At 24.6% G+C, this 20,842-nt stretch overlaps 2 protein-coding genes across 6 annotated transcripts; both read right to left on the bottom strand.

The window, feature by feature from the left end:
- Positions 1 to 1,647: 1,647 nt before the first annotated feature.
- LOC129609494 (probable serine/threonine-protein kinase DDB_G0282963) lies at positions 1,648 to 7,964 on the bottom strand. 5 transcript variants are annotated; one of them, XM_055521422.1, is made up of 7 exons: positions 7,811 to 7,964; positions 7,548 to 7,649; positions 6,603 to 6,909; positions 6,137 to 6,523; positions 4,453 to 5,808; positions 3,128 to 4,387; positions 1,648 to 3,059 (listed from the first exon to the last, which is right to left on the bottom strand). In XM_055521422.1, exons 4-7 carry the CDS (start codon positions 6,505 to 6,507, stop codon positions 2,981 to 2,983), a joined length of 3,066 nt encoding a protein of 1,021 aa, XP_055377397.1. In that variant the 5' UTR covers positions 6,508 to 6,523; positions 6,603 to 6,909; positions 7,548 to 7,649; positions 7,811 to 7,964; the 3' UTR covers positions 1,648 to 2,980. The 5 variants fall into 5 exon arrangements, with proteins under 5 accessions (XP_055377397.1, XP_055377398.1, XP_055377399.1 ...); XM_055521423.1 differs by having other exon boundaries at positions 4,453 to 5,787; XM_055521424.1 differs by having other exon boundaries at positions 4,453 to 5,736.
- Positions 7,965 to 8,860: 896 nt separating this feature from the next.
- Positions 8,861 to 17,587, bottom strand: LOC129609779 (uncharacterized). The gene is made up of 4 exons (XM_055521899.1): positions 17,520 to 17,587; positions 12,979 to 13,070; positions 9,386 to 9,828; positions 8,861 to 9,043 (listed from the first exon to the last, which is right to left on the bottom strand). Exons 1-4 carry the CDS (start codon positions 17,585 to 17,587, stop codon positions 8,861 to 8,863), a joined length of 786 nt encoding a protein of 261 aa, XP_055377874.1.
- Between the last annotated feature and the right edge of the window lie 3,255 nt (positions 17,588 to 20,842).

Below are 20,842 nucleotides of genomic sequence, written 5' to 3'. Positions count from 1 at the left end.
TAAAAAAAAAATTTAAAAAATATAAAAAGTAATTGATAATATAAAATAATTATTACATAGGGAAATTGAATAAAAATTAATATTACGCTAAGTGAGCATGGGCTTTATGTATTTATCATTTTACGTATTAGAAACATAAAATTATTTTCATATTAATTTGTAAATTGATAAACAATTAAAATAATAATTTTTTAAAATTTTTTATTGGTAATTCAAATTATTGGGAATTAAATCGAAATAAATCGTTTGGCTTTGATTTTTACTTTGTCGAATTTTGATTTTCTTTTTACATTGCTTGTATTATCTATTCAAAATAATTGTCCAGTATAATTTTTTCTTCAATTACTTTAATTTAAATAAATATTTTATCCTTTATTTAAGTTCAACAATAAATTAATTTTGGCTTTCTTGAATTTTTAGATACTCTTTATGTTTATGCTTCGAAATATTTTTTGAGACGATTTTTTATTTCTAAATTATTGGCATTAATAAAATAAGTATTAGTATTATTTGAATGAATTTGGTGGTAAATTCTAAATATTGCTACGTTATTTTTGTACAAATTTAATGATTTTTTGTTTTTTATATTAAATATTTCAGTTTTATTTTTATTATATCATTTAAATTTAGAAAATATATCGTATGGTTTTTATGTGGCATAGATTTTTGTTTTACTTTTGAGTTTTTAATAGAAACAAAATTTATTTACTAATTAATATATCCAATATATATTTATATATATATACATATTAAATATATAATATATAGCTGGTTGAAGCGATCTAATATTTTACTTTATTTTACTAAGACTTATTTTCCTTTTTTTTTTTTTTTGTTTTTAATTAATTTGATTCTAGTAAACGCGAATACTTTGTATAATTTATACATTATTATGTAAAGAAATGAATGTTTATTTTTCTTTTGTAACAAAATATGAGACCTCTTAATATTATTTGAGTATATAATTGAAAAAAACTTTCTAATAGCTGTTACAGTATTAAATTAAAATGAATCCAAATTTTAATCAACAATAAAACATAAAATCTTAATTATTTAATATATTATGTGTTTTCAATTTATGTAAATGATTCCTATTAATTTTATTAATTTAGTTGAATGTTAAAACAATTTTTCGGCCATTATTCTTAATTATAAACAAATTTATATTTTGATTTAAATAATTATCGATTTTTGTTATAAATTGAGTATTAAATTACGGAACTAATTGAAGTAATTAATGCGTTAGCGTTCTTATAAAATATTTTCAAAAGATGTTAGAAGTTTTGAAAGTTATTCACTGTTAAATTTATAAATATTTAATTTAACATAATTCCTTTACGATATTAAAAATAAATCTATTTTTTTTCTCAATAATATATTTTTACTATACAATTCTTTTACTTAAAATTTCAAATGTTTTTTTAACTTTATGTTACAAATGAATGAACAAATAACTTTGTTTCAAATTTATTTATCAAATATTGAAAATTTTTCTTGGACAATATTATATTTAAACATAATTAAAAATATGTATTGAGTATTTCTTTACTACACAACATACTAAATTTTAAATTTCAAAAATTTAATCATTTAAATTTAACTTTTTTTGTTTTGTGTAATTTTCGAAATTAGGGTACGTGTTTAATTTGTTAAACTAATGAAATTTACATTAAAATACATTTTTTGTTACTAATTAAAGATATTTCAAATTTAATTTCAAAAAATCGGTTGGGCAAATAAATTGGGGAATTTATGTTTATCAGAAATAGTTTTTGAGCTCATTTTTATGATTGTTTTCTTTATATTTTAAAAATTTTTCACTTCAAATGGTTGTAATTGCGTTATTTAAATATATTGAAATATATTTTATCAATTTTAAAAATTTGTATAATATTTCAAGTAAATTTTCCGAATAAGTAATTAATTATAGAATTGAGTTGTTTTAAAATGGTACCCTCCTTTAAAAATAATTGAAGTGACGTTTTTTTGTGAGTCTTTATTTTAAATATGTGAGTATGCTTATGTATTTTAAAATTACATACATATTTTGTTTTAGCTGAACTTCTATTCTCATTAGCAAAATATTCCATCAATATTTTACAAATTATGACAAATGTAATTTTTATCAAATTGAAAATTATTTTATTTAATTGAGAAAATTATAGAAATGTTTTTTTTTTTTATTAAACTATTTTAGAACTTTAATATAATAAAATGATTGTGAAAATTGTTTTGAACACTGTTGTAATTATTTAATAATATCAAACATATACGAAACTATGTATATTTTATTGAAAATTTAAAATATATAAATGCAAAAGGTTTGATTTGGTAAGGATTTTTGGAATATCGTAGGTAATAATATGATTTTTTTTTAAATTTTTTTTTTTTGTTTATCGTTTTTGCATTATTCCTATTTATTACACTTATGAAACATGAAATTCAACATTTATACCATCTTTATTTTTTTTTTTTATTTTTTTTTTGTTTTGTTTTAATTTACTTTTAATAATTTTCTATTTATATTTTCAATGTCTCTAATTTGGACCAAGGATTGCATTAATTTTATGAAAAAATGAAATCTTTAATATTATTAAATATTTGTTTTTTTCTTTGAATTAATGATTTTGTGAGAGCATGTTATTTCTTCTTTTATTTTTGTTTTTAATTTTAACACAGATAAAAAATTTATCTTTTACTTATAATGTTTTCCTAATTAAATTTTAATAAATTTGTTATTTCCTTTTATTTTTTTTTTATTTTTAAGGTACGACTTTTTTTTTTTGGAATTCAATTTTATATACTTACCGAGTAATTTCAATAAAATTTTTCCTAAATATTTTATTTAAAAATAATTTTTTTTTTCGTTTTTTCTTTTTTTTTTCTTTTTAATTAATTTTACTTATAATTTTGTTTGTAGCTTGAGTTGAATGCACATTTTAGAAATAGTTCATCTTCCTTAAAGAAGATGAGATAAATCTCATTCGTTTATTTCTTCATCTGATGATGAGCTAGCTGGTATTGATGAAAACCATGTTTCCCGATTGTTTTTTATATTTCTAAAAAAAAAATAGTTAATAACAAACAAAATATCTGTATAACTATTGTAAAAACACTGTAAACTTACGTTGTTTTTTTAGTATTTGTTGGTAAAGTTAACGAAGTTCTATAGTAAGCCTGTTCATCTTCTTTATCTTGATCTTTATTGCGTTGTAATGTCATTGTTTCCTGAGGTGGCTCTTCAGTTTCTTCGTCATTTAAATAATATTTCGAACTGTGTGCAGTTTTACAATTTTCACATTCACTTAAATAATCATCATCTAAACTAGTATCATTCGGCAAAAAATGTTCTTTGGGATTTGAGCAGTTTTTTGAAGTTGTACAAACTGGTAATGGTTTATCATTTTCATTATTTTTAAAATCTGAATGGGTGGGAGTTTTATCATTATGATGTTGTTGTTGGTTTTTAATAACCTTTGGCAACGTTGAGCGTTTACAATCACTGGTGGGTTGTATGTGTTCTGCTTTTGATGATGACATTTCTCTTTCACTTATATTAGCAGCAGCCGCAACTAGCGATAAGGTTGCATTCTCTAATGCTATCATTGAGGTCGAAGGGATACTTATGACTGATGGTACTTTACTGACAACACTAGCTATTGTGCTATTTAAAGATTGTTTACCATTTGGATGATGTTTAGGTAATGTATATGTTACATGACTGTTTTGCATTGGATAGAATGTTGACGAGTTTATTTTACCTAAACTTTGACTTTTATTTTCATTATTTAAATTGATTATACAATTTGATGCGGGTAAAGTTAAAGCAGGAGTAATCGATTTTAATTCATTATCTTTACGAGATAATGATTTGGTATAAGAATTTGAAGAATTTGAACTTGCCAAAAGTCCATTGGCAGTACAACGTGACGTTGAAGAACTTCGTTGTGGTCCAGAATGATAATGATGAGAATGATGATGATTATGAGCACTTGTTATAATGCTGTTGTCATTTGGTTTTGAAATAGTGTGAATTTTTGAAACAGCTGTATAAACATGTTGCGATTTTGAGCAATTTGATTGGGACGTTTTATACATTTTCGGTGGTAAAACTGGATTGCTTTCTGTTGATATTTTGGAAAGCGATTCCATTAACTGGATTGGAAATGAAGACGAATTATATAAATCACCACCATCACCATTTCGTAAAATATTAACTGACGAATTATGCGAAATTTGTTGGTGCTGTATACTGTTTCCTGGACTGTGCTTTTGCTTCAAAACTGGGGTTGCCTTCAACATTACTTGATTATTAGCAGATGAATGTATCTCTCCTACATGTTTCGAAATTGTTGAGATCTTCGTATTACTTGGAGTTGATGGTGAGCTAAAAATTATGAATTTAATATTTTGTCAATTTATTTTTCGTTTTTATCGCAGAGTTATACTAACCAGCCCGAACTATTTGAATTTCCGTGATGGTTGCTTGAATGATGGCTGTTAGAAGAATGACCAGACCTTTTCAAAGTGCTACTACGTGAAGACTCATTTAATGAATCCTTTGATTGAGATAACGATTTTGATCCACATGGTGACTTTGTTTTAAAATTTGAACTATTAGAATTGCTATTATTATTACAACCGCTACTGTTTCTAGCTAATTTATTGGTTATAGTTGATAAGAATATATTACTGTTCTGAGCATGATTAGAAATGTGATTGGTTCCCATATAAGACATTGGAACATGTTGAACTGGGCACTGACATGTAGGCTTCTTATTGTTTGATGATAAATTTTTCTCTGAATTAGAAGAACCTGTTGTATTCGATGTTGAATTTAAAACATTTTTTGAAACTTGAATGTTGCTTCCGTTTTCTGAAGCATATTTAATACCCGATGTTGTCGATCCTGCTGGAAGAGTCCCCGATCCAGATATATTAACGGCTGAGATTAAGGGATCTATAGCAGTCAAATGGCGCGGTATGGTACGATGATAGCGTCTCGAAGATGACGGAGTTTTTAAATTGGCTCCAGATGATACATTATTTGCGTTGCAAACTCCATTGCTATCATTAGCAATTAAATTTTGTTGTTGATCTATATTTAAATTATTTGTAGTAGCCCCTTCATCGAACAATGGTGGCGGCAAAATTGTTGTATATTTATTTTGATTCGAATTGGTGGTGTTATTGCTTGCTCCACCAGTTACTTGTGAAGAAGCTTCGGTAGCTGCTGCAGCTGCTGCCACAGCAGCGTTATATTGACTAATATTATCGGGGGCAGTTATTCGATGTGACTTTGAAGAACTTAAAATTTTCGATGTTGAAGACGTTGAAGACGCATTATTTAATGTACAGTTTTTGTAAGAACATTCAATTGTTTGAATTTGAGCAATTTGATGCTGTGGTACCGGTTGTACTGATTGATGTTGGCCTAATGTATTATTTCCTCCAATTAAAGTTGAACTTGCCGCAATTGTATTGATGGAGCTTTGTTGCGTTTGATGTTGTTGAATTTGTGGTTCGGTTGGCTGAATTTGGGTTTGATAGGACGTATAAGGTTGCAAGGTTTGCAAAGTAGAATTGTGATGAGCTGCTGTTTGAGAGGGTTGCACGACAGCTTGGAGGGGTCCTGATGCTTGAACACAAACCGAATTACTTCCAGGCATTATCTGGTTATTACGTTGAATTGGATGATGTTGTTGTAAATGTAAGTTGGATGGCTCACCAATACTGCTAGAAGATGATGAACAAGTCGATTGAGTTTGTGTTGAACGTGGTTGTTGGCTTAAGGATTGCGTTATGCAACTATTTCATTTTATTTTTTGGTTTTAATGATATTTAAACACAATGTAAAATAATAATGCTTATATACATACGTACTTATAATAATAATTACAAAAATAAAAATTTCTTAAACAAACACTCACACAAAATTTTTTGTCAGCTAAAAAAAAATAGAAACAAAAATAAAAGGAAAGAAAAATATATAAAAAAAATAAAATAAAAGCTTGAAATAAAAATGAAAACAAAGTTTAAAACAAACTTAAATAAGTTCGTAGTTAATAAAAAATACAATTTCTCGAAATTTCTATCAGTTTAAACAAAAAAAAATATTCTAAAATTTTATGAATACCTGTAAGGTGGTTGATGACTTTCGCCTGTAGCCACAGTTGTAACATTTCCTCCACTATTGATATTAATATTAATTAAATTTGTAGTGCTAGTCGTGATATTTTGTTGCTGAGGATTTTGTGGTTGATGTATTTCGCCTTCAGCTACATTTAGTGTGCTAATTGGTAAGGATCGATGTGTTGTAGTTGCTACGCTGACCGTGCATTGTGCTGCACTCAAAGCTTCCGCTTGTGACAATGCTACTGCTTCTTCATAAGGAGGTGGAGCTTCACCTCTTGGAAAATATCCACTAGGTGGTTTCCATAAGGGATAATGTGACGAATTTCCATACGTATAATCCATACCATTTATATTTCCTTCCATGTAACCCATATTACCGGTTATATATCTAAATCAATTTTAACATTAATTAAAGTCAAACCATAAAAACTCTTTACTACAATTTTTAATAAATCAAAAGAATTTACCCTATACTTCCAACGATACTTCTTTCATCTGATGTCGTTTGTCGGTTTTCTCTTCCCCGAATTTTTCGTTGCCTTAAACGATTTACTAAGAAAAACAGGAGTGATAAAGACAAAGTGGCAGTTATGCCACTTGCTACTAGTCATATACCGAAATCTGTTGTCCTTTCAGCCAAAGTATCATCAAGACAAACGTATTCGCAGCAATTATTGCCAAGTTGAAAAGATTTACATTCACTTGGCGCAGTACATAGTACCATCTTGCAACCTTTCGGTTCCCCATTATCACAAATGCACAAATTGCACATATCTTAATAAAAAGAAACGATATTAAAATTTCATTTATATTTACTGTTTGTAATTTTAATTGAGCTCTTCACATTGAATAGAATATAATTAAAGTGTGGCAATGAATATTGCATCCAGCTAGGTACCTACATATACATAGTTACATAGATTTTAATTTTTTATTATTTAATGAAAAGCTTTTATGAAACATATTCTTCCAATTAAGAAAGAAAATTTTTTTTAAGTAATCAATTAAATTGAGAATGTCAGTGATTAGTGGATTTTATAAAAATATTTTTTAATGAATTTAAATGAACAAATAGAAAAATTTTAAATTGTCTTCCATATAACATTTAGTTTTCTGTGTATGTACCTAGAGATATTGAATTTTTTATTATGTAGTAAGATATGCAAATCACTAAACTAAACTGCGATTCTTATATATTTTTCATAAAACTTTAAAAAAAAATTTTTTCACTATCTCAATTCATGTTCATATTATTATTGTATCACCTGGCTTTTACATTTTTATAACTACAAACATATAATATGTATATATACACCCACCAAAGTGGGTGGAGGTGATAAAAATATATTTAAGTAGGTATACCTATTTGACATTACCCAAAAAAATAAAAAGGAAAATTGAAAAGAACTTACTCTTTGGCATATAATGCATTCCATGTTCATAAATTCGTCCACTATAATCCGTACAATGAGAATCTAGAGTGCTTAATAAACTAGTACCAGCTGCTAACCCATCTAAAATAAAAAAAAATGAATAGCATAAATTCAAAGATTGGAAACACTTAACACAATTTTTCATCTTTTCAATCAAATTGTGCAGATGAATTAAACTAGGACACAACATAAAAAATTTTTTTTTTTTTAACTTCTTTTTCATCCTTATAAAATATATTCACCTTTAATTTCTTTCATTGAAAATAAAACTAATACTAATATATTTAACATTTTAATTTTCTTTATTATAATTTTATTAATTAATTTCAATTAATAATTTATTTAAAAAAAAAAAAATATTTTGAACTAAATTCTACTTTATGCTCTTATCTTGGGCTAAATTCTCTGGTACTTTGCATAAAAAAATCCCTTTTCGAAGCAGTATTACCAATCGTAAACAATATGACAGCTGCCAATTAATATTATAAAAGTAATAGTATCGGCCACAAGATGTCATGATATTAAGTACGTATACATTAAATAAGACATGAAAGCTTTGTTCAATTATTTGTTGTCATTTATTTCAAAATGTATGATTGAATCAAAAATAAATTTTATAATTTTTTGAAATATTGAAAAAGTGAATACTTATGTCATTTTTTGTTTTAGACATAAAGTTTTATAAATTTTTAAAAGTAAAGAAAAAATTAAAGAAACTTATAGAATATTACTGTGTATTCAATGATAATATAAATAATCTGATCAATGGTTAAACCTTCTGGGTAGATAGGGTTGCCACTCTTTAGATTCATAAATGCCATGAAAATCTTTGAGATGCTGTTATAGAAACAAATGATCGTGTATCCCACTTTTTTACTCACTTTTTATTCGCTTTCAAATCAGAATTCTTAGTATTTTCTAATGGATGTTTCACTTTTCCAATAAGATTACTCATTTATCTAATTGGATTTTTTTTTTTTTTTTTCAAATTATCGACTGAACGTCTCAATTTCAAAAACAAAGTGAATAAAATTTCCTATTTTGCTTTCCTATTTTGCTATTTATTACTAAAAACCCCTTCCTTGCTTATAAAAAGATGTAAATATTATGCCAATGAGTATTGACAATATTTGACACTTCAGATTTTTCCTAAATTAACCTCAAAATTCGTTCTATGTATATACATAAATGTTAATACATATTAATATTTTATATAAATATTTTTTTTATTATTTTATTAACAAAAATTTTTTATTATAAAAATTTATAAAAACAGTATTTTTAGTGGGTGTTTAAAATAAAGGACAATGATATGGTAAACCACCTTTACAACAATATTCTCGACCTGCTGATAGATTTGAATTATGCCATTGTGAATCACAGTTTTGTACAAATAAATGTGCTCTCATCTTATGAATGTCTTGACCAACTAAAGCGCATATGATTTCTGCTGATTGTGGAAGATATTGTAACAACTAAAAAAGAAATGGTGGAATAATTAATTGTGTTTTGTTTTTTTTTTTTTAAATAAAATTTTAAACGTGTCCGGTGCATAAGAATCTAGCAGGAAGAATTGAAATTTTGATTTGAAGGTGAATTTTTTTTTAACCTAATAAGTATCTCAGACTTCAATTCTAATACAATACAATTCAGCTTGTAAGCTGTAGTTGCTGAGTTGAGTTGAGCAATACCGTATCAATGTAATTTTTAAGTCACGTTATTTACACATCAAATCGGTTTTAAAAATTTTTTAATTAATGTAGATTCTTATAATTAGATTCATCAAATTAGTACATGTAATGAAAATATTTACTAACCAATTGAAAACATTCATTTTGACATTTTCTTGCACCCATTTTTGTACATGGAAATATTTTATCAATCTCTTGTGTTATAGTTGGGCTATCATTATCTAATACATGTTTTTTTCTTATTTGATTACTTAAAAATACACCACATGTACATGGTCTTAGATCATCATTTCCATAATTTGCATTATTATTAATTGGAAACTGACTAAAAATTCGTTGTATCTCTCGATATTCATTTTCTGTTAAATTTGCTGCCAAATTATCTAGTTTATTTTTAACTAATGCATCATAATATTCAGCAAGTTTATTATTATCAGGATTATTTATAGTTGTAAGTATATTGTGATTATTATTAAATCCTAATTTCTGTTGATTGACTTCAGTTTGTCCTGATGATACAAATTCGATGACACAAAATAGTAAAATTGAAACAAAAGCTGCACGTTCGTCTGTTAAAAAATAAATAGAAAAATTTTCTTTTTTTAATTTAATTCACTTTAAAATATTAAAATATGTGCATTTACATTTCATTTTAAAACAAAAATTATTTTTATTTTATAGCCGAGAAAACGTTAAGAATCGCTTAAATAACTTCTATATGTGAATTAAAATATAAGAAAGATTATTATTTATGTTTTTTTTAATCTGTAATTTGTGTTTATATATAAAATGCTTAATTTACAATTATAACCTTAAGTTCAAGGGAAATTCTTGATTATATCATTATAATTTTACTAAAAAATATTAAATATGCAAAATATGCAAGAAATTTTTAAAAAAATATTTCAAGTGCAACTCAAAGAATTTCACATACTTATGTATTACATTTATTTGTGCACATAAATAAATATATAGTACATACATACATATTATTACTAAAGTAAATAACTAATTTCTGCGACGTAATAATTGAAGTAGTACTGAACAGATTTACAGAATTCAGCAATTATAATTCATAAGCTGAATTATTAACTAGTAAATAAAATTTTAATTAATTTAATAGTAAATTGTGTAAAATAACTCAACGGTATAACTTATATTTTTATATATATATGTATATTATATGTGGGAAAGGCCAAAATAAGTCGAAAAATGGTAATGATGTCCATATTTTTCCGGTAGTTTATTATTTTGTTTATTATTTTTTTCAAACTGATGTAATATGTTGTTAAATTGAAAAAAAGTATGCCAATAATTTACAAGGTAGCAGTTATACTGAAATTTCAGCATTTTTGAATAATTATTTGTAATATTCTAGAAAAGATGTGTTATGACTTAAAGAATAAATAATTAACATTTTAGTTTATGAAAACTTTTTTTTCCAAAAGAGATTTCGAAATTCAATCTATTCAATTATATTTGTTTAATTTTAATTAAACGAGCAAATCATTTCATTTATAAATGCTATATTTAATATTAATATTAAAATTTCAAAATAATTAAAAAAAATTAAGTTCTGGAACTCCTAAATTCATTCATTAAATTCCTTTCTATTATTGTGAATTAAGTAAATTGAAATAAAGCGAATTTCGGAGTATTCGGATTTTAATGACATTCGAATTTCTCCTTTTTAATAAATCTGGAATACCAGCTATAGTAGATTTTTTTCGTAAAATTCAAGCACAACGTAGTTAGTTGAAATTTTTTTTTTTTTGCGTTTCCTTATAATTTTTTTAATTTTCATAGCAGAATTATATTTCTGTGTTGAAATAATTTTATAATTTTAATTTGCATTTAATGCGGAAATTTAATAGTTTGATTAACACTAATTGTATAAAATGTAAACTCAGTATAAAATGTAAAATCAGGTCAAAATTTAATCATACGATGTTATAGATGTATGTACAAAGAATTTTTCGTCAAAATCAGAATTTAAAAAAAAAAATATTTTTGTATTCTATTATTTTTTTTATTTAATTTGTTTTGCTTTACTAAAATACTTAAAATAAAATATTGAATTTTATTTAATTTGAAATGTAAATTTTTTTTGCAATTCCATAATCATAACGGAATATGTAATTTCCTATAGATAAAAATTAGATTCCCTATAAAGATAGTGCAATTTAAAAATTCAACTTTTTTTGCTACATTGTACGTTCTGCGTTCAAAAATACTTTCTTAATAGTCGACTAATTTAATAATAATATGAAATAGGTTTCTTATTGTCAAAATTATTAAAGCAGACATATATTGGTACAATTTGTAAAACCGGAATGAATTAATTCCTATAAATATATAATATATTTTATAAATTATAGTTTTGTCATCATAATCTCTGCCTGTAGGAAATGTTCTTAATAAGTTCTTTAAGCATATATTGTAAGCAAATGGTATTAATATTTTTAACTTTATACAATAATATGCGGTTCGTGTCCCAAATTTAATTTTAATCGGCTTGTTCCGATTAGGTAGAGAAGTGCTTATTAGTTTCACTCTGTCCATTCGTGGACATGTTTACAAAACTTCTACACCCTTTAAGACAGAAAGCTGAAATATTATGTTTGTACACAGATCTTTCACTACAAACTTATTTTCGTAGAAGAAAGTTTTTACCTATTTTTTTCAAATTTATATAAACATAAACAGCTAACGGTAAATTCTATGCCATTAAAAAATATAATTATTTTTCTAAACTCACACAGTTAATCCTTAAAATCGAGCATTATGTTAACACTTGTAATACCTCTTTAAAATTAATTGTGCTTTAGTTCAAAGACTGCATAAATTGTTCATCCTAAATGTATGGAATTTTTGAAATATATTCCTATATGAATGAAAGTAATTTTAGTACTGATAAAAGTATTAAACTAAATCTATTTAGAGTAAAAGTACTACACTACAAACCATTGGTTTGATCCAACTTTACTAGAACTCACTGTAACTGATATGATCACCCTATCCACATATAAAATTAATAAAAATTATTCATCCACATTTATAAATATATTTAAATTTAATTTTTATGTGTTCAATGTTATGTAAACCTTTATTTAATTAAATTTAATTAATTATTTAATAAAGTATTCAAAATAATAGTAAAAAATAATTAATCGCATTGTTTGTTTTGTTATACTTAATATAAAATAAAAAAAAAAAACAAAAACGGCAAAGAGAATTTTACATAAATACATTTATGCATACCTACATACCTACCTAATTATGTAAATATTAATATGCAAATAAAAATATATTCACATATACATAACTGCATACATAATTATTATAGGGTCTAAAATTATTATAGGGTATTTAAAAGAAAATTTTTTTGTTGTATCTTTATTTTCAACAGTGACGTTTACAAAAATTTATTTTGACATTTGTATGTTTGCATGTGTGTAACTTTCTTTCCGGATTTTTTATTTTTTTTTTGTATTTTACAGAATTCTTTATTTTATTCTTATTTTTTTTTTCATTTACATTTATAACATTATGAATTTGTAAAATTATTTTGTATAACATCCATGGCCATACCACTTATACGAATAAGATAATGGTTATGATGGTTATGATGGTTATGACGGGGAAATATATATATATGTATGTATGTATATTTATCCTTATGTATTTTCATATATGTTTAATTTTTCATATAATATTGCTTTGATGTTGGGCAATCATTATAATTTGATGATGTTGATGATAGGATGACGATGATTTTAATCCAAGGTTCATTGGTCTTTCCACTTGACCTCTTAGAGAGAAAGGAAGGTAATATAGAATTTGTTTTTTTTCTTTTGTTGTTTTTGTTATTCTTTTGTTTATTTGTTAATTTTATTATTATTTCAGAAATTTCATATATATATGTACAAACATTTGAAATATCGCCATACATGGAAAATTTTTATTTAAAATTCCTTATTTTGCTTTTAATTATTTCTGTGATTCCTATGAAATAAAAAAATTAAAGAAGAAAAAAAATAAATAAAAGGAAAATTTAAGAATAAAAAATTATGTATAACAAAAATTAACATACACGCTTCAAACAAAATATTCTTATACATGATGAAATTAGATAGATTTTATTCCTTTTAATATACAGCCGAGTTCCTTGAACCTTGAACATTTTTTTATTTCAAAACCTTGAACAATTTTATCAGTATATACGAGTACAAAATATATTGAATTTTGAAGTTTTATAGAGTCAGATTCTAATATCTCAGAAAAATCTAGGATTAGTGGATTTTTTTTTGTCATATATAGTGCATCTTTAAAAAATATAATTGCAAAAGCTCCATTCATGAGATAGACTTAAATTTTAAAACACTTATTGCATTAAATAAATTGTATTAAATTGAAGTTGAAACACAATACATTGAAGTTGTCAAAAGATAAGAATTTATTCTTTAATCAAGTTAATGTAAAAATTTCGCTGGGGCCTTATTATTTTTTATTAATCGAATTATTTGACAATTATTCCATTTGTTTGAATGTGCAAAGTTATTGGGAATTGCAATTGATATATTTATATGGGATTTGTTTTTGTAAATTTTTATTTAATGTGACTGAGAATGCTGCATTGCTTTATAAACGAATGGAATAAAAAATCAGCTGATTGTTAGAAATTAAAATCCAACTGAGCTATACATTTTAATTTTGATTTCGTGAAGTTTATATACTTAATAAAAATTTAAGTACAATGTGTTTGAAAAAAAATTGATATATTTTTCATAATATTATATTTGTTACTGAAAAAAGGGGACGATTAGTATAGACAAAAATTGCTACATTCAATTTAAGAATAGTTTTTGAATTTTATTCGGAAATGATTACGTAAAATTATTAATATTACTTTTCAATTAATTTCTTCATTTGACTCGAATTAATTCGAATCCTAATTTTCGTATCAGGTATTCATATTGATTCGTTACAATTTGTTTTGACTTTTTTACTCGTTAACTTCCTTGTTTTGTTAACAAAATAATTCATTTAAATTTCTTTAAAAATTTTCATAACATTATATTTACTCTTGGCCATTGGAGGTTTCGTATTCTTGTCAAGAAATAATTACACTAGACGCCATGTGATATGCAATTTTAATTATAAATTTTCATCAATCTAGCTACATACTTGCAAATTTTTGTTTTTAATTTCTTATTTTTATTTGTTAACTTTTTAAATATTAAAATTTTATTGTTTAATATATTTTTTGCAATATTAAAATGTTTTAATTAAATTTTTTTTTCGCAATTTGGAAAAATTATAATATTGAATTTATTTCTTAAAAAATAATTAGTGTATGCATACTTTAATTTTTTCATGCTCCTAAAAGTATGCATTTTTTTTTGTTTTGTTCAATTAATGTTTTATTGTTCTATGAAAGTACATCTAATTTATTCTGATGCAATTAAGCTAAGATTAAAATATAATTTCTGTTTTTAGCAATTAATTGTAATTAATTATATTTTTAACAATTTTAACATGAATATTTCAGTTATATAAAATGTTACTTTTTACACAAAGGATCATATATTGAACATTATTAGAATTGGAAATATTATAGTTAATTATTATTGATTACAAAACAGCAAAATTGTAAGATGAAAATTTTTGCAATGAAACTTAGAATATTATTTTTAGAATTCTACAATTTTAAAATGTTTTTACATATGTGGATATTTATTCATATCCACATGTATAGCTTATGAGTATGTATGAGTTTATGAATAAATTTTCAAGTACACATTGATCAAAATTTTGAGCTAAAATTTATAAAGGCAAAACAATTAATTTTTAAAATTTTAAATAAAATCAAAAGTTACTGACTTCATTTTTACAGGGGATCGCAAAAATTCTCTTGAATTGTATAGAATATAATTTTGTTTTACAAGAAAAGTTATAATTATAGCATAAATTAGTACTTTATATAATATGTAAAAATAAAATTATATTTTATGTATATTAGTACCTTAAAATTATTGTATTTTATAAAATATGTATATATAATAGATCAGTAATCTGACTATTGGTGCAGTGGTTATGGCATCGGTCTTCTAACATATTCTAAAATTATATTCAATATTGCAATTTAATATTTAATAACAAGTATGGCAGGCTAGTCATTTATTGTCTAGCATGACTGCCCTGTATGATAACATTCACTAGCCCTATGCTCCTTCCAGGAGTGAACAAAGGAGAAAAAATAACTAATAGACTCTTTTCGAAAGATGTTATAGATGTTTATTACAATGTTCCAAAGTTTTAAAATATTGTATTATAAAACTACATCTTCTTATTCTTTAACCCTTTGCATTCAATTTATTTTCAAGGTTGTTGCATGTCAACCTATAATTTTTTTTTTAGCTAAATGAATATTGTATTTATTTCATTAATGATTAATATACAATGTTAAAACTTGTAACTGTATAAGATCTCGAATAACGCAAATGAATTTTACAGTTATTTAGTGCTATTGTCTATAGATATACATTAGTATTGCCATCTCCAGTATAACAAACGAATTGTAGAGTAGTAAATTAGCATTGCCATCTCCAGTGTAACATACGAGTACAAAGGGTTAATACCGATTTATTGCTTTTACCGATTTTAAATTTAGTTTTTCAAAAATCTTTGATTCAAAAAATTTAAATTATTTTACTAAAGCATACAATTCAATAATTAAATAACTATAATATTAATCAAATTCTTTTAATTATCAAAAACGGAAATTCATTTTTATAATATACTTAATATTTTTTATTTCAATTCCACTAGGGATAATATTATATGCTTAGAGAAAAGAAAATGAATAAAGAAGAAGGCAAATTTTAATAACCACTATACATTTCTACGTATATACGAGTATATGCTACTCGTATCGTATGTCGTATATTATGTCGCATATAATATGATATTGAGTATCGTGAACAAATTGCTTGCTAATTTCTATCATTATTCAATTTCGATTAATGCTTTAGTGATCCCGAAAAATGATAACATGTTTAATGTTGGCACTGAAAATTCACTGAAAAAGAATTAAAGAAAAATAAAAAAATATAAAAAAGAACAAAAGCGTTACATGTATGTATGTATGTAAGTGTATATGTGATATTTATTACACATAGATTTTAGTAGAAGAGTATTTTACGTAAGTATTATATTTTGAGAGAAAATTTAAAATAATCATTTATCATTCTATATATACTCTCTCTTTCTCTCAATTTTCATATTACAGTAATATAAATGATTGTCAGCTGATGATATTAAAATTTTTTTTATTCATTATTTTATTTAAGCGGTAAAAATTAAATAAAATTCTTATTGGCTTTTAAAATAAAATTAAAAATTTTGTGCTGTGTTATGAGTACTCTTAATAAACGGCTTTGATATTAATTTTATTACAATATGATTTTTTAATTTTAACTACATACATACATACAGACAGGTAGTATAGTTATTGATGAATTTATAACTTAATATATGTATGTATAGTAGTTATTGAAATATGAAAATTTTTAAGGTCGTTTTTTTTTTCTTATAATTCCGGTTATTATAATATGAAACGGAAAACCTTTAAAAAAAAAAAAATAAAACAATATTTTTTTTTTGTTTTTCGAACGGAGAAAATCATCGACAGAGAATTCAGTGGCCGCTTGCAGGGGTGCGGGTTGAAATACTGTGCACGTAGCACTAAAACCTTCGATCGTTGTTTAAATTAAGACTAATCATTAGACTAACCATTAATGTAAATGTAGCTAAAAAATTTAGTTTTTTTTTAAAGAACTCTATGATCTACCGAGATTCCTTTTTGAATATTTGATAAGTAATAGATGTTATTCTAACACAGTTCAAAGGGTTTCGTTCGTTTGAGTCGTCTAACAAAATTTTGATTGTCAGCTAAACGGTCCAACTCTTCGTTAGCATATTGGGAAAGACGAATTTTTTGGCGTGCAGCTCTTTTCCTTATTTCGTCTGTAATGAAAGGAATCTTGAGATCCCTATAAATATCAGTATTATGAACGTATCAGGGGGGGGCGACGACAATATTCCGTAGTACTTATTATTTTGAAACGTTCGAATATGAAGTTGCTTTGCACAACCACATATCTGAATATCTTAAGCCCATATTTGATTGTAGATCAAAATTTTACTATCCGTGGAGAGCGAAGAACTACGGACAATTTGCTAATTTAGCTCTGCATACTTCAGTTCCAGTTCAGTCTTCTTTTTCTTGACATGCTCCTTCCATCTCAATTTCGCATCTAGTGTCATTTCTAGATATTAGGCTGAATTTTCATGTTGAATAGTAACGTTATTTCTTAAAACCCGGAGAGGTAAAACAATAATGTATATAATTTTAAATATATTTTTTACTCTACATAATGAATATAGTTTTAATCGTATGTATAGGCTTATTTTAAAGGTTTCTATCAATGTAAATGTATGCATATAAAATTGTATTTATGGGAAGATTTCAAATGATACTTTGTAGACTTGTATTCTAGTATAAAGGTATGAATATTGTAATATAACAAAGATATAGTTAATCGAATCCATGATCTGTAAATGCATACTTTACTAACAATTTAAGTCTGGAGTATAAAAATAATAACAACTTAAGAATTTTGTATAAATTTTGTAAAATATATTTGAAAAATGATTTTCAAAAGATTTTTATATACTAATATAACACTTGAATTTAATTCAAGTCTTATATTACCTTACGTGCGTAATTTGTACAATTATTCAGGCTTTGAAAATTTCTGGTATAATTATTGACACCTACAAAAATTAATAGCGGATATTGCGATATATATACATATAAATTGAATGGGTATTGTTTCATATAACATATTACGCCCTTATATATGCAATTTTAAAAATTTTGAATTTGTATTTCGAAGTATAACTTTCTTTAATAATTTATTACCGGCCGAATTGCATACAATTAGGGAGGACAAGCTTTCAATGAGAACGGGAATTGGTCTCTCCATAGGAATTGGTCTGTCGGTCTGTCTACGGAAATTCATGTGACACAAAATAGAACTTTATTAAGTGCTATTGCGGTTAGTTATATGCTAACCACATCAGACTTTTTTTTAAATTTGTAAAAATAATAAGAGTTTAGGAAAAATATTAAATTTTTAAATACTATGCAATCTGAATATTCTCTATATTATTTCAGTTCTAATGCTTTACACTTAATAACTAAATTAGTAATTGTTTTAAAAAATTTATGTAACTTTCAACTTTTACCGTTTGTAAACTTGTAAGGGCCATATGATAACTATAGTTAAAATTAATGTAGGTACTTTTCTATCCCTTCTATTTGATTATATTATTTACTAATTTCGTTTACTATTCAAATAAGACAGTAAATATTCGTTTTCAGTTTTCCATAACAAAAATTTTTTTATTATTATTTTTTTATTTAACTCATATTTTCCTTATGTTTACCTATACAAGAATAATAAAATATTAAAAAATGAAAATATAGTAGATAGATAGAATAATCGAGAATGGAATAGAAATAAATGTTTGTATACACATATATATATATATACAAAATTATGTTGTAAATATATATATATGTATATAAGTGGTATATGTGTTTATTACTAAAGAAATAACAACTATTCAAATACATAAGTACTATTGAAAGTTATTTTAGTATTCGCGCTTTCTAGGTCAATACAATGAAGTTAAGCTTAGACTTTTCAATTTTTTATTTTTCAATTTTAATTCTAGTCACACTATTTAATTTTTATGTATGCTAATATATATATACTTATATATATATATATGTATATAACATGCAATTAAGTGTAATTTTGTATTTAAATATTCTAGCAAATTCCCTTTTAATTGACCAAGAATCATGAGAATTGAAAATTTTGTTTAAGTATAATACAATGTAATAAAGGAAATAATAAATTAATAAGCTGTTTTAGAGCTCTAACAAGGCAAGACGTATTCTTTTAGAATTCTATATTATTTCTTAAGGAATAAACATTTTTAAAAATAAAACACGAATTTTATAATTATTGGAATCGCAACACTTCATTTTTGTTATATTAGAAAGTTCAAACCAATTATTTGTTTACAAATTTAAATCTCTTCTTGGGGTACTGATAGAAAAAGATTGGAATACTTGATATAAATAAACTTTAATAATTTGATCTTTATTCTTGCTTTTTAATTAATCTATTAAAATAAATTTTGTTTGAATTCGATTTCCTTAGATTCTTAAGATTGTAATGAAGATCTCGATAAATTTAAAAATTCAGTTCTCAACAAAGGCGTAATAATAATCTCATTATACAACACAGCTCATCATTGTTTTTGAAATTTACCTGAATGGAGCATGTTCTATAAGGTGATTTAATAATTTGTACCTCAAGAAATACCATCAAAAAATGGGTAAAATTTTTGTTTGAAGCTAGGTGAAAAATCTTAACGTTTATTGAGGTACAAAACCATTTGAAAGAAAATTTAGGAAATTTCTATACTTGCCCATGTTTCTTGTTTTGCTTATAACTTCTCTTTCGGACACGAAATAAAAAATAAAACCTTTAAACGAATATAGTTTTTGAAAGAACTAGTTGAAGGCATTAATGTAATTTACTATTTGATTTTGTTTTTCTTTTTGTATATTTTCGGAATATCAAACATTCTAATTTTAGAAAAAAATCAAACTTTACCCATTTTCGATGCCCTACTGATTAGTATACTGATTACTAAATCACCCTGTCTATCGTTTCTTAAAAAAACAAATTACATCGTCAAGCACTTCACCCTTAATCTTATAAAATTATTTTTATTTATTTTATGTTTTTTGAAATGCACAGAAAAAACAGATCTTGTATTGAAAGAAATTCCGGATGCAATTTTATAAAATTTTGGCGGTGTGGGATTTAGCAGCTATACCATTATGGATTAATTAATATTCAAATTTACAAAGTACTATTTGTGAGATTTTTTATAAGAATTGCATTACAAGAGAACTGATAGATAATTGGCTGCCAATTATAAGGATAGTGAATTTTATAAAAACTATCTAGAAATAGCAGCGTCCAGAAATCAAAACATTTATACCGAAATGTAAAGAAAAATTTTGTTTATATTTGGCAATGCAGCGTTCTTGCGTTCAGATTTAGATTCAAATACCTTTTAAAGGCGATTATAACATCCTGTTGATTACAATATAACCATATTTTGTTCTAGTATCAAACAAACCATTCATCAATTTGTACAAGCTCTTGTTACAATCTCAGATTTCTGTATAGTTTGCCGTTAATTAGGCAGTTCCATGCTGTTATGGAAGCAGGTATAGTAAAAAAAAATTAAATTAGTAATCAAATTCACTAATAAGTTTAAAACTAATTTTGTAAATTTTAATTCCGTATATAAAAATTTCAAAGCAATAAAAATTTGTTAAAAATTTTAATAAAATTTTTTCAATTATATTGCATTCTTTTCAATTGTGATTAAAATTTCTCCATTAGCTTACGTTTTTCTGTACGTTTT

The sequence above is a fragment of the Condylostylus longicornis genome, unplaced genomic scaffold, assembly GCF_029603195.1.
Source record: "Condylostylus longicornis isolate FDR11 unplaced genomic scaffold, ASM2960319v2 ptg000040l, whole genome shotgun sequence".
Lineage (NCBI taxonomy): Eukaryota > Metazoa > Arthropoda > Insecta > Diptera > Dolichopodidae > Condylostylus > Condylostylus longicornis.
This window is presented reverse-complemented; position numbering and strand designations above follow the sequence as displayed.

Excerpts from the sequence above, each read along its gene's own strand:
- LOC129609494 (XM_055521422.1), bottom strand. The coding sequence starts at position 6,507 with ATGGGTTACATGGAAGGAAATATAAATGGTATGGATTATACGTATGGA. Across the intron at positions 4,388-4,452 it reads AATTCAAATAGTTCGGGCTG|CTCACCATCAACTCCAAGTA; the intron begins GTTAGTATAACT and ends CATAATTTTTAG. Across the intron at positions 3,060-3,127 it reads ACAAATACTAAAAAAACAAC|AAATATAAAAAACAATCGGG; the intron begins GTAAGTTTACAG and ends TTTTTTTTTTAG.
- LOC129609779 (XM_055521899.1), bottom strand. The coding sequence starts at position 17,587 with ATGACACTAGATGCGAAATTGAGATGGAAGGAGCATGTCAAGAAAAAG. Across the intron at positions 13,071-17,519 it reads AAGACTGAACTGGAACTGAA|AGGTCAAGTGGAAAGACCAA; the intron begins GTATGCAGAGCT and ends TTTCTCTCTAAG. Across the intron at positions 9,044-9,385 it reads AAAATGAATGTTTTCAATTG|TTGTTACAATATCTTCCACA; the intron begins GTTAGTAAATAT and ends TTTCTTTTTTAG.